This window comes from Dermacentor albipictus, chromosome 1 (assembly GCF_038994185.2).
Source record: "Dermacentor albipictus isolate Rhodes 1998 colony chromosome 1, USDA_Dalb.pri_finalv2, whole genome shotgun sequence".
Lineage (NCBI taxonomy): Eukaryota > Metazoa > Arthropoda > Arachnida > Ixodida > Ixodidae > Dermacentor > Dermacentor albipictus.
The window spans coordinates 435,364,434-435,378,988 of NC_091821.1; the positions used below are offsets into that span (position 1 = coordinate 435,364,434).

At 45.6% G+C, this 14,555-nt stretch overlaps 1 protein-coding gene across 3 annotated transcripts in view; it reads right to left on the reverse strand.

Moving 5' to 3' along the window:
- Nucleotides 1-12,647: 12,647 nt before the first annotated feature.
- LOC135908092 (uncharacterized) overlaps nt 12,648-14,555 on the reverse strand; it is a 45,089-nt gene continuing 43,181 nt past the window's right edge. For all 3 annotated transcript variants that reach the window (XM_065439855.2, XM_065439862.1, XM_065439847.1), the window contains exon 5: nt 12,648-14,314. In XM_065439855.2, the coding sequence (XP_065295927.1) occupies nt 14,145-14,314 (170 nt within the window). In that variant the 3' untranslated portion in view covers nt 12,648-14,144. The remainder of the gene's footprint in view (nt 14,315-14,555) is intronic.

Here is a 14,555-nt window from a genome sequence, read left to right on the forward strand (position 1 = left end):
TCTGTCGTCAGTGATTAAGGAAGTCTGTATACTCTTACCGTATCTTTATTTATTTTCATTTTTGTAGAGCGATTTTTTTTTACATATAAGGCGGACTACGGACCTTTCACAGTGATGCATATCGAGCAAAGATCATTTGAGAAAATCTGTAAGATAATCTGTAATCTGACTGTCCAGCAAGATTTAATTAACAGATTTAATTTCTCCCTTTGAGTCTGCCATTTGCACTCAGTAGCCTTCTCTTCCACCGATCCTTCACAGTGTAGATGATTCTATGGCAATGGGAAATGCGAAGCTGTTGAATGGGAAGTGCAGCGCTCCAAGGCACTTTCCTGATACACTGTATTATTTCATTTATGACCGGTTTCTTTATCATCTCCGATTGTATAATTATTTTCTCTTGCTCTTTTATCATAATACCACCCGGTACGTCGCCTGTCCTCCACAGGGAGTTTGTGCAATTAAATAACGAGTCATCATCATCATTATCATCAGCACTTTCCCGCTTGACCAGACAACCAAGTGATCCTCTTGTCCAGTCACCGAGAGGGGATTGGCCGCATTTTAAGTGCTCCTGCTACTTCGTTCCTTCTATGCGTGTGTTTCCTTTTTTTTTTATTTTCAAGGACCGTGAATGCCAGTTGTCGGTCTCGGCCAGAGCTCGACCTGATCGGCTGGCCGCCCCACTCAGTCGGTGCTCGTGAAGTGTTTTCTTCGGAACGGAGTGAGCACATGGCCTGTGGCGCTCGTTCATACAGATGGTGGATCTATTCGATTGAGTGAATTCGAAATTTTCCTGGGGGAGCTGCGGGGTATAACCGAACACTTTCTTGACATCTCGAATGTGGGGTGTTTGGAAAGACTGGTATTTTGTGTCAGTCGTCCACGGTTTAGTGCCTCACTGATTTGCTTGATTGCACGTGATTGATAGGATCGCGGTTCGTGCTATTGTAGCTCCACCTCTCGCATGCGTGAAGGGCATTGTTCGTGGAGTACCCTTCGATATCACTCCTGAGGCCTTTTTGAAGATGCTCTCTCCGGCTGGTGGTGTTTCTGCCTACAGATCCAACAGGCCAGTTGGTGATAGGTGATAAATGATGATGATGATGATGATGATGATGATGATGATAGTCGGGTTCAAACTGAAAGCGTTACTGTCACGTTCGGCGGCTTAACGCGGTCGTCTGAAGTGAAGGCATGTCCGCATTGGTTCCGCGTCGAGACCTTGACACATAGACCACTTTAGTGGCGAAACTGTACGAGATATGGGCACAGTGATAATGTCGGAATATTTTCAGTGAGATAATGTAATTGTAGCACCTGTCACTCCACATGACACTGCGACGTAGATACACCAAGGTATTGCTTGTGCGATTGAACACATGTTGCTATAGATAGTAACTAACCCGCGCGACGCCGTGAGATTCAGGTACTTGAGACTGCGGAGGAATGCCATTGTTCCCGTGTGGAGACAACAGCAGCGATGAAAGAGCACGATGTCGGCTACGCAGTCGCTGCGTCCCGTCAATCCGCATCTTTAGAAGCCACGATTTCGGCCGCAGTAGCCGCAGCTATCGACTAGGCAATCCCAATAGTCATGGAGCGGCTTTTTAACACGTTTTCTGAAGCTATAACCGAGGTGTTAACTGCCAAATTGAACAGGCTCCTCGTATCGCACTCGGCTGCCGCTGCCCTCACTTCAATCAGCATTCTTGTGCAACATTCGAACGAATCAAACTTCCACGCTCAGGCGTGAATGTCCACAGCCAATAGAAACTGAGGGATCCAGCGACACATTCGGACTCATGAGGCTTGGGACCATAAATAATAGGCGTAGCAGTTCCACGCTTTCTTCTTCTGATTATCTTAAGTCTTGGCAGAAAAAAGGGAAAAAAATGTAAATACCACGAGCAGGATGCTTTTTGCTTCTCAAGATGCATTCTCATCTGTACTAGACTTCACTTCCTCTTCTGCTAAGATATCTATTTCATCTTGGGACACCTTTGACCACGGAACAAGTAACGATTACTTTCCCCTTACATTTGAAATTATGCTTTGACGGCAGACCCCTATTGTACGGCAAAGACGGCTCGTTAGTAATGAAGCTTTAAAATTGGCTATAAATTCAGGGTTATCATCGTCACTAATTCTGATGAGCAACGGAAGTCTGACTGATTCAGTGGTATCGCCTTTAAGTTCTGCTATTCAGCACGCAGAGTTTACGGTTATGTCTGGCAGCAAGTCGTCAAACTTCTCATGGTGGAATGAAGCATGTAGTCAGGATTAGAGGCAAAGAAAAGCGTGGAAAAGCATCGAGCATAATCATTCACTGAAATATTGGAAGGACTATGAATTCTATGCAGCTGTATTTACGCGAGCTGTGGCAACAGCTTAATATGAAGAAAAAAAACGGACTGCATTCGTTTATTGTGTAAATCATAAAGAAGATTGCCACTGGTTAGGTTTTTCCGGAACAAAAAATTATTTTCAGCAGTCCATGCGGTCACGCTCTGGCGTAATATCCACTAAAGGAGCAGGGGATTCGCTAGATGTTATCGTGAAGGGCGTTGAAGCACTCTTTTCTTCGAAGTGTCGTATACCTGATTTAGAAAGCCGCATTCGACTCGCAGGACTAAGCAAATTCAATTAAATTCTGCGGTTTTACGTACCAAAACTACGATTTGATGATGAGGCACGCCGTAATGGGGCACAACGGAATAATTTAGACCTCCTGGTATTCTTTAAAAATTATGGGGTATTACGTGCAAAAAAACACTTTATTATTATGAGGCACACCGTAGTGCGGGACTCCGGAAATTTCGACCACCTGGGGTTCTTTAACGTGCGCCTAAATCTAAGTACACAGGTGTTTTCGTATTTCGCCCCCATGGAAATGCGGCCGCCGTGGCCGGGATTCGATCCCGCGACCTCGTGCTTAGCAGCTGAACACTCTAGCCACTAAGCAACCACGGCGGGTCTGGAGTTCTTTAACGTCCACTCAAAGCCCGGTACAGGGGTGCTCGCAGGACTATGAGCAGATGTCTCAGCATACAGCTGACATGTACAGCAGCCAGAGCAGAAACGCAACCTTCGTTGGAAGTAGCGATGAACAGGGTACAGAGGCTCCTTCTGTGCCTAGCGATGAAGTTGGAAGGGCCTTACAAGACATGTCTCAGGAAAAAGCGGCAGGACAAGATAGAACAACAGTCGAATTAATCAAAGATGGAGGAGATATCATGCTTGAAAAGCTTGCGGCTCTTCACACGCAATGTCTCAGGACTTCAAGTTTACTAAAGAGCTGGAAAAAGGCCAACATTATGCTAATCAAAAGAAGCAAGACGTTCAAGAATTGAATAATTATAGGCCCATTAACTTTCTTTCAGTAGTGTATAAAATATTCGCCAAGATAACTTCCAATAGAATCAGGGCAACACTTTACATCAATCAACGAAAACAACAGGCTGTCTTCAGGAAGAAATATTCTACCAGGTATCACATCCATGTCATCAATGAGGTAATCTAAAAATTTCCGCAGTACATCAACCTCTCTATGTGGCTTTCATAGATTAGGAAAAGACATTTGATTCAATCGAGATACCAGCAGTGATAGAGGCATTGCGTAATCAAGGAGTACAGGAAGCGCGCGTGAATATCTTGAGAAATATCTAAAAAGATTCCACAGTTACCTTGGTTCTCAACAAGAAAAGCACATAGTTACCTATCAAGAAAGAGGTCAGGCAAGCCAGACACAAGCTCTGCAATGCTACGCACTGCATGCATAGAAGAATTATTCATGCTATTAGACTGCGAAAACTTATGAGTGAGGATGAAAGGCGAATATCTCAGCAACCTTCGGTTTGCAGATGACATTGCCCTGTTCAGCAACGCAGTGGACAAATTACAACAAATAATTGAGGATCATAAGCAAGAAGGTGTAAGAGTGAGGCTGAAGATCAATAAGCAGAAGACAAAGGCAATGTTCAATAGCCTGGCAAGGGAACAAGAAAACAGGATCGCCAGTCAGTCTCTAATGTCTGTACAGGAGTGTGTTAATCTAGGTCAATAATTCACAGGAGATCCTGATCATGAGGATCATGAGAAGGAAATTTACAGAAGAACAAACATGGGTTGGAGTGCATACAGTAGGCATTACCAAATCCCGACTAGGAGGTTACCACTGTCATTGAGAAGAAAAGTGCGCAGTCGTTGCATTCTGTCGGTGCTAACATATGGGGCAAAAATTTGATGGTTAAGAAAGTAGCTCGAGAACAAGTTAAGAACCATGCAAGGAGCGATAAAGAAAAATGCTATATGGGTAACTAAGAGACAGGAAGAGAGCGGTGTGTATCAGCAAGATGACGGGGATAGCCGATATTCTAGCTGACATTAAGAGAAAAAAATGAGACGTGGACAGACCATGTAATGCGTAGGGTAGATAACCGGAGGAGCATTAAAGTTGCATAATCGGTGTCAAGGAAAGAGAAGCGCCATCTACGACGGCGGGAATCTAGTTGAGGTGATGAAATCAGGGCATTTGCAGGCGCAAGTTGGAATCAGCTAGCGCAAGAAAGGGGTAATTGGAAATCGGAGGGGGAGCCCTGCAGTGGACTTAAACATAGTATTAGATCTTCTCGCTGAGTGCGGGAGTTGGCCGACGTGGAGGAGGATTTTGAGAACTGAAGGTTTATTTACATTATTTACAGTAATAACACAGAGTAATGAGCAGTCATAAAATCATCGACGGCCGGCAGCAAATCGGACGCTGCGGCCCGTGGCAAGAAGAACGAAAAAAACTACTCTCCCTGTATTTCGCTTTTAACACCTTCGGTCCCTCGGGGCCACGTCATTTTCGGCCAATCGTCGAGCCAGCTCAGGTGTCATCATTTTCCTCTAATGGTAGGCGCCCGTGCAAGTGCCGCCACATTCGGCCAATGTGGACGCTACAAGGGCTGCATTGTCCGAGGGTTGACTTGTCTCCGGCGTCGCCTCCTCGCCTGGAAGCGTTCAGCTGGAGGAGACGGGTTGTTCTCAAATGACCTTCCAGAACTGCAAAACAGCTTTGCTCGGGACCAAGATCAACTACCTGGAACTGTGCCAGCCTCCCTTTGCACATTCGGGAAGAGTCAAGCAGGGGGGGGGGGGGGGGGAGGGGGGACAATAGCTCGACGTGGCGGTGCATTACGTGGGGGTCGCCAACCTGTCTGACGGGTCCGGTAACGTGGTAGACGCGCCTCGGCGCACCATAATTGGAATGCGATGGTGATTGGATGTGGTCGGGGAACTTGAGTGATGCCAGAAAACGGGTCCGCATCCAAGAATAGGCTGATAGTGGTGGTGAATCAGGCACGAGCCATGGGTCAATGATTACTGCTCTGCATAAGATAACCTACCCTGGTGCACTTTACTCTCAGAATTTGTTATAAGTTAGTTGCCTAATGCATCGTTTTGAATGTTGGCCTTCACCGCTTCATATATTTTCTTGGGTGCACCTTTCAATGCGCACAGTGTGGCCAATACGCCTGATGGGTACAGGCCATGTTTTGAGGCAACAACACTTAGTTCTGCTGTAGTCGGTAGTCAAGAGTGTTTTGGTTGGAAAATGCTTTTCCCTCGCATGTGCAGCAGCGTTTCTGCATAGGATTAATTTTCCTGAGGTTCTTGCTCTTCCGACAGCTTTTCTTATGCACCTTCTCACTCCTTAAAATGCTGGTTTGTTTTATACGTCCTCCTGCCACTAGCAACCACACTTAATCGTGAGGAATTAGGTACTTTCATGGTACTTGGACAACCATGCAAATGCAGGACACAGGTACTCATCGCGTGGTAGTCCCGCGCCCTGCAATGGCATTGTTGCCAAACATGGGCGAGTTTTTACATTTCGCCCCTATCGAAATGCAGTCGCCCCGGCAGGGATTTGACCCCACGACCTCCTGTTTAGCAGTGCTACACCATAGTCACTAAGCCACCACAGCAATTGCTTGCTTAAACTGATCTATTTTACTGCACAGTCCTTGCTCATTTAAACAAAGGAGATGAAAAACCTTTTTTTAATGCGTCAGCATTCTTAGGTGACTCAGCGAGGAAGTCTGTCAATCGGCCCGTCTCTTCCGCGTAACACGATGCGTTCCGTAAAGAAAAAAAAAGAACGAAATAAATTCCAAATGAAAAACAGCGGCGCTGGGTGAGTTTCGAACCGGTAACCCCACGCTTAGGTGCCGAGGGCCTTATCCACTGGGCTAAGCACTCTTCTTTTTTATTGCCGGCTTTGACATACACAAACAATACAGAAAAAGGAAAAACATGTCAACAAGGATTTTGCTGGCACGACATATCAAAATTTCTTTCAATGCTGCAAGTTTATCTAGCATGTCAATTTATGTTGGTTGTTCAGGGAGTGCCCGATGGACATCCCTGAACTGTACTACAGATTCAATGAAGTGATCACTCGCTAAGCACTCGCTTTCGTTTTCGGCATATTACGTCGGGGCAGAATTTTCAGCATATCAGGAAAGCGTTACAGAAATTTAAGGTGGCTGAAAACACATTCAAAACTCAGGCAAGCACGTGCAAGCGTCCAATAAAGATATTTACCTAGTCCGGTGGTGTTTCTTGTGCACGGCGAACGGAACGTAAGCAGCAGATTCCCGAAATATACGACCGAGTGCTCCCCGGTAGTTCAGCGTGCCTGTCGCGCATTCTACTGCGCCAAAGGCTACGTGCGCCAAGTAACTTGAACATGTCATATGATGGGTCACAGCAATACTTAAAAGGTAGGAAGCGAAGTGTGTATGGGGTGACATCTATATCTTTATAAAGCTTTCTTTGCATAATGTTCCAGAAGAACGCGGCATCCGTAGTCTACAAAACAGGGTTCAATCGTTTCAGCATGTTAAACTTCGATTAATCAATTACCTTCCAGAAATGGTTGCGTGGTCATCTGTCAGAGATCCACCAATGGCTCTTCGGGGCTCCTTGAAGGAGGTTGTTGAAGGCTTTCCAAACGCTTGCTTTAGTATGGCCTATTTTTTCACTGCCTTCCGCACAAAAAAATATGCTGCACTCAGACACGTTATTTCCAGTTCTCCATTATCGTGCGCCTTAGTTGAAATGCTATTACCTAGATGTAGTCAAGCGTGTCCGTCGAGGGGTCGTTTCTCCAGGGATAAAAACTTTTTTCTTTAAGTTACATTCGGCAATCCTTCCTGTCAAAGCCTGGTTGGAAAAAGGGGGTTGTTTCGTGCCGTGGTCGACAAACTGCCGCCTGTTTCTACATGCTGAAGCGACTGAGCTAAACCACCACGCTGGCACAGGGCGAATATATCTGAACCATATGAATGCGATGTACCGCGTTGTCTTCATTGCCGCGCAACTTAGATACATGGCCAGTCAATGAGTTGATAAGGAGTCATCAGGTGTTATATGGGTGTTATCGCGGGTGATAATGGTTCGACGCAGATGGTTAAAGTGATAAAGAGCGATAAGGGCTTGTAAAGGTCGGATGATAATGTTGATAAGGACCGATAAGGGGTGATAAAGGTCTGGTCAATTCCGATAATATTGATAAAGACTAACAAGGGTTGATAATGGTCAGATCATGTCCCCTAAGGTTGATAACGATGTATAAAGGTTGAAAGGCTTGGATGGAGTCCGACAAGGTTTATAACGACCGATAACGGCTGATTAGGGTCAATAAGCGCTGGAGTACAAGAAAGTTGATAACGACCGATAAGTGCTGATAAGGGTTTCTTCTGGTCGTATAAAGAGCCAAAACATACTAAAAGCCCAATAAAGCATACCTTTAATGGACCCTCCACTGCTTCGTCAATCGCGGCAAACAACATGCGTCGCGTCGTATGCGTGGCAATGAGAAAGTGACAAAATTCTTACGCGCATTTAGACAACTCCATTGGAGTTTCTGCATAATTTTTGTTGAATTGTTCAGTCTCCGAATGTCAGACGTTCTGGGTGCAAGATTTTTTTTTTTTTGACAATGAAGCTTTCGCTTTGCGGTCAGATATTCGCAAATGGGTGTTACTGTCCGTCACCTGGGCCCACGTGAACACGCTGTCATTTATGAAAAGTTTGTCAAGGACAAGTTAAACTTTATAGTATTATAGAAACCTTAGTATTACTAGCGCAAAACAAACATTAAAATGGGACACCTTAGAAAAGAGAAGGCAGACATTACGCTTGAAACTTTTTCACAATATATTTTATGGCCAAATCGGAATAGACCGTAATAAGTATATTCTTCAGCCACATTATATATCCAGACGAACAGATCACGAGCTCAAGGTTAGGGAATACACTTGTAGAACTGAACTTTTCAAAAGCACCTTTTTCCCCAAAACCGTTTTAGAATGGAATCGACTGCCTGCTGCCGTAGTTAGTATACTTAATAATGAACATTTTGCAAATGCTCTTTGAAATTTTCTTCTTTATTTTTCAGTATGCAGTAATTGCAGAGTTTGCTATCATTATATAGTGCTTTATTACTTAATTCTATGATGCCGATTCCTGCGTGCTGTACATTGATATCCTGATGTACCATTTTTGTCATGTCATTTTTGCGTTTTTTTTTCTCTTTTTCTCTTTCATTGTATTGTATAGCATAATACTGTTTATTCGATGCCATAAGCTGCTTACATTCATGTATGTAACCCCCCCACTGTAATGCCTAAATGGCGCTGTGGGTATGAGAGTAAATAAATAAAAATAAAATAGCCGGGAAGATGGACAGAACTTATGGGTTGCTAAAGCTACTTATGCGCAACGTCGCCTGAGAATAGTCGTGAGACACAGACACACCTGAGTCATTTTGTTTAAAACTGTTCTTAAAACGGGAAGCTTTTTGTTGTAGTTGTACAATGGACGGTTTACAAAAATACAGTTGCGCATGCGTGAACACGGCTGTCACGAGCGCCCTCTACATGGTTAGGTACGAGAAGCAGACGAACAACCAACGCAGCTATAGCGCGCCTTGAGACGACGGTTTGTGGTGGTTATGATCGCGGTATTTTCGTGAAAAGGGCGGCTCGTTGTGTTGCGTATTGTTCACAAAGTGTTTCACTAGCAAACGGAGTCCGAGTTTATTTCGGTTTCCGTCCGAGAAGAGCTATCCGGCGAGGAAAGCAGCATGGATAAGCGACGGCCGGAGATGCCATCACAGCACACAACTTGCTCGCTCCTCGCAGAGCCGGTTCTCATCGCGCTATTTGCTGCTACTGAATTGTCATTTGCCAGCGCTGCGAGGTTATTTCGGCCTGCAAACTTCGAGATACCCTTAAACGCAGCCGCATTTCGCCGGAACAGGGAAAACTCAAGCTGGACGAGGACGGACAGCGCTTGCGAACGCGCCGTGGTGTCACTCAGTTGTCGCTGACATGTTATTATACTAAATATTATGAAGTTATGTCGAAAGTGCGCCTCATATGACAATCAGCGCCTAGTACTACGCCACTGAAGTGATCGAAACACACCTTTCGAGGGCAGTTGGTGCGACCGACGGGCAGCGCGGAGCGACCACCGTGCGACGGAGTTCAGCTGGTTTGCTCTTTTCTGCCGATGGTGTACAGATAGCCAAATGTATTTCTTATATAGCCTTTTAATATTGATTCATGAGTCGAAGAGCTCGCAGAAAACTATGCGTTTCATTCCCAGCAGAAGCTTCTTCGTAACCGGCGACACCCACGGCCAGCGAGCGAGGCCTACCGTCTTCATCGATGGCAATTAGTGCGTATACAGTCGAGAGAACTGCGCGTCGTTTGAGACATTCCCGTATTTGCCGTGCGCGAAAAAAGGACCGTCGTAACAAGTCAATTAGCTCCGTGAAGCTTCGCTTTGTTCCAGATGGGCCATATTAGTAGGATAAACTCTCCTAAGCGGAACATCACGCTCGGCGCGCTGACGTTGTCGGCAGCCGCCGATCGCTCGAGCCGGCAGGCCTAGCTCCCGGTTGTCGAAGCAGCAGCCGACGGCGCTTGTAATGAAAACGGAGCGGGCCATAAAGTGCTTATTTTCGTGAGTATTTTAGCGTCTGGACGATTAGGCCGCAGTTAAATGAATGGAGACTTGGTTCTCTCTATACTGTGTCGGCAGCAAAAAGCAAACCTTGCACGGTGGTAGCTGCGCGCGGCCAGTCTGCGAAACCAAGTGTGGACACTCGGCGACACATCGACAGCGTGTTTCGACGACGCGCTCTCCGCTCTTTGTTGAAGGAGTGTATTTCGCTCACATCAGTCCCGTGCTGGCATCAGCAGCCTCGGAATATACGATATTGTTAACGTAATCGTCCTTCAGTGCCGAGCCTCGATGAGCCTGGCGAATAGTGGTAGTTATAGAAAGCAGATATTGCCACACGCGATCAGATTGAGTGGTATGCTTCGAGAAGTCGGAGGTCTATGACATGTACGAAAACTGGAACGGAGTGACGGCGTCTTCAATTATTTTTCACGCCATGAACGCACGCGGTTGCCGCTGCAGATGCATGCCATGCAGCAACCGAGAAACGAAACTCGCTCTCTAACCACATACTCTCGCACGCAGAGCACTGCAGCTTTGCCTGTTGTGCGCCAGATGGCGCTCACTATTTTGCAAACCGTCAATTTAAGACTAACCAGCCTAAATTTGTTATCGCGTCTTCTGCCGATTCTGCGAATGCGTTCATTGCAATTAAAGCCGATGCCACGTCTGTCTTTGCAGACCTTACGCAACATTATTTCTTCCGATACGTCTTTAGTCTTGTTGTGAGCGTCTGGAATGCCCAATACCACTAAATTATTCCTACGTGCTCTGTCTGCATAATCAAGACGCTTAAATAAGTCATGCCAGGTGGCTGACTTAAGCAACCACACTGGGAGTTGAAGCGTTTGACTTTATTGAGCCGTCTTTGACGAAATTAACCAGCGAGGCTCTGGACTGAGAGCCTCTGAAAACTCAAACATTTTAATAAAGTTTCTCCCTCACCTTCTCACTTACCTGTGAAGCCTCCGTCGCACGGTGCCAAATGGTGTAGTGGCAGCCGGAAACCATATGTGGCTCATCTCTCAAATATACAAGGTTGTGTCCGTATCGCTGCAAGATGTCCATTGTTCCGCGATCAAAAATAGTTGTAACTATACCCGAATTTTGAGCAGTTACGCAAGTATTGTGGTGTAAGTATCGACGTGTTGGGGCCGAAGAAAAGGCAAAGCGCTATGTGCTCACTCACAACCATAGGCCGGCAAACTCACTCATGAGACGACTGGCTCAGGCTCCGACCAATCGGTGAGTTGGAGTATGAGTGAGCACGGCTGAGTGGAATTTCGGTGAGTCGGCATGCGGGTTTCCCCATATGAGTGAGTCTGAGTGAGCTCTGTTTATTTTGTCGATCTTTGGGTACATGCTGTAGTTGATGATCATCATCAACATAGTCACGTCTCGTTAACGCGGCGCTCAAAGGGATGCAGCCTTTGTCTTCAGATGGCTGAGGAAGGTACTGCACCTGTTTTATGCAGAGGCTACGCAGTTATTATGGAAAACCCGAACACCTCCCGCATTGACTATACCTCAACAGCCGTTTTATTGGGGACATTCTAATGCGTAGCATTGTTTTGCTAGATGTCTGGGGTCATTTGTTGCTCCGTTCATGCTTCCATTTCCTGCCCCAAAAAAAAACTCGTAGCGTCATCTAGGTTTGAATAGGTGAAATTCTGCAAATACACAAACATCTATTTGTGTATCCCCAGTGGTAAACAGCGTCATCCACTTGTGTGCAGTTTATTGAGTTGATTGCCAGAAGCAGCCAGCCGCTGTTTAGAAGAATTTTTGTCAGTACATACTATCATCACTTGAAAGATTTTTTTTTTTCGAAACGGTACGTTCTCCCAAGAAACCGACTTCGCACGTCGATCGGTATCGTCACGTTAATGTGCAACACTGAAAGTGCAAGTTTAAATATTTCTGGTGAACAGACTAACACAGATGCTGATAGAACACTTGGCATAGAGACTAAGATCTTCTAAATTATAGGCTTATGCGATGATCTGTGCAGTCACAGATACCTTCGAAACACGGTCTAAGTTGAGCCAGAGTGAAACGCGGTCATTTTGCTGAACGGCTGTATTTATTTGACGTGGCCCATCACAACCACTGCGCATGCATGCAAATATTGAAAAAACATTAATTGTTATTGAGGCCTGTCCTTATGAACCGCATTGCAGCACGCGGAATACCGATAACATTGGAGTGAGAAAGCTGCAGCAGTAGTGAGGCCACCTTGCGACGCTGGTGTCCACAAGGGCACGAAGAACATAGCCTCCGAGATCGGGCGGCGCGAGCAGTCCAATCTCGGAGGCCGTGTTCTTTGTGCAGCTGCCTACTGGTGCAAAGAATTCGGTTGCGGCTACGACTAAGGCAAAACGAATTGCTTCTTCTTGTTTTCGTCCGCTCCCGCTAAAAAAATGACGCAATGCAGAAACGTTTCTGTGACTGAACGTGCCGCAAGATTGGCCTAACAGCGCTGCTCATTTCATCCCCGTCACTTGAAACTACAGTCTGCTGGTCGTGCGTTACTCCAGAAAGTTTGGTACAACATGTCCCGAAAGAAGAAGAAAGCAGCCAGTATCAAAACCTCGCATTTCACAAATGTTTGGTCATAATAACAAAGGTCACAGAGAATAGGTTTTTTTTTATTTGCGCACGTGACAAAAATACACAGCTCTTTAGCTGTTACATTGTAATTCGCATTCAGCAAAAGCGATAATGCTATCTTCCTCCTAGTGAGATCGTGATTGTATACACATGGTCAACATTTGTATTTACAAAACAAAATAGCATTCTGAAAATGCATGCTTGATGACACGTCTAAACGACAATTTTCCCAATGCTGATCAGCAGAACTCAGAAATAAAGCATATAAATACGCTAAATACTATTAGGTCTAAACAATTGTGTTGTACAATGTTCGCCGGAAATAGGTAAATTATAAATGATTTTCCGCCTTGGATTGTCCGACTATGTACTACAGGAATGGAAGAACTTAACATGCACACCGAAAGGCCAGCATGAAATCTCACTAAAGATATCAACGAGTGATCCAAAATGTCTGAATCACCACTCCTGGAGAGGATGGAGTAGGTGATAGGTAGCTCTAGCGTAGGCTGCCTTTCCCTTTTTCTACATCAAAAATGTTAAAGAAGGGAAGAAGCGATAGACGCAGCTTCCTATGAGTACCTTCGTTCTGATTATAATTTGTCAAGAGTGCTTTAAGTGATTTTACGAGTATAATTACAATAATGGACTAGAATGAAAAAATATAGTTTGAGTATCTCCATGCGACGGCAAACAACATTACCTTTGTTCTGTCCAGTACGTGGCATTTGCATTTTTTTTAAAACTCTGGCTGTATAGTTCACAGCCAGAGTTACAGGATAACCTGTATAGTTCAACTCTTGAGAATATCGGGCACTTTGCCTTCTGATATGCTATCGAAAGTTTAATTGTGAATGTGAACGTCGCTTTTCTAATAAAGAAAAGTTATGTGCAGCAACTGTCGTCAGGTAAGTCGATCAATCGAGCCAAGCGTACAGATGACCCGTGTTTGACCAACATTTCGTCAACAACCTATAAGGAAGGCACGTGTGTTTCACTTGTTATGTACAGGACGATACGGCGCCAGAGCGTCGCGGTAATAGTGTGGGAGGATAAAATTACCCAAGTGTAGCAACACACTTGAGAGATAAGGAGTAGTCAAAGCCTTAAAAGAATCCGGAATCTTATCGGCCTGCCGGCAGATAAAAGCACCCCATTTGCCGTATACGACGGTCGCCCGAAGAATATATATAGTGTCGCGATCATCGTAGGATGAGCACAAGCTGCCATAAAACGACTCCAGTGTGGCTTGATGTTTCCTGAGGACGTCATCGTCGTCACCAACAACTGCACGCAAGTCAGTCTGCCAGAGCACTCCTTGAGAGCAATAACGTTATGGCAGTCCAGCACCACATAATGGCGCTCACCATCCTGCTACCTAACTACCGCGAAAATCACAGGTTCATTTAATAGTCATCGTCCCGCTCATGTCACTGCTCACTTACGGTTTACCTGTTAAGCACAAACTAAGTGCATTGTCTTGTTAGGTACGTCGCACAGCACAGCTTGGACGTTCACGCTGCACAACCACCGTCATCCTTTGCGGCTGCTGCTGCTGCTGCTGCTGCCTTGGTTCTTCGCGCGGAGACAATGATGCCGGCGAACACAAAAGCCGAGCACAGGATCACGCCCGCTGCGATCCTGAACAAGTTGTCATAGGAACCCATCGTGTCGCGGAAATAGCCTGCAACAGAGATTAGGGTTTTTTATAGTAAAACATTTGTGCCTTAACTTTATCGTTCTCCCACTAGGGGCGTAGCTATGGAGAGGGCTTATAGGGCTTCAGCCCCCACCTGAAATTTTTTCCTACTGTCATGCACCCCCGAGCAAAACGACCCCCGGCGCCGGAAATCATTCTGCATTTTGTCTAAACTATCTATTTCACGCTTGAAAAGACATTTCAGCGCGACATTGCGAACTCGGGC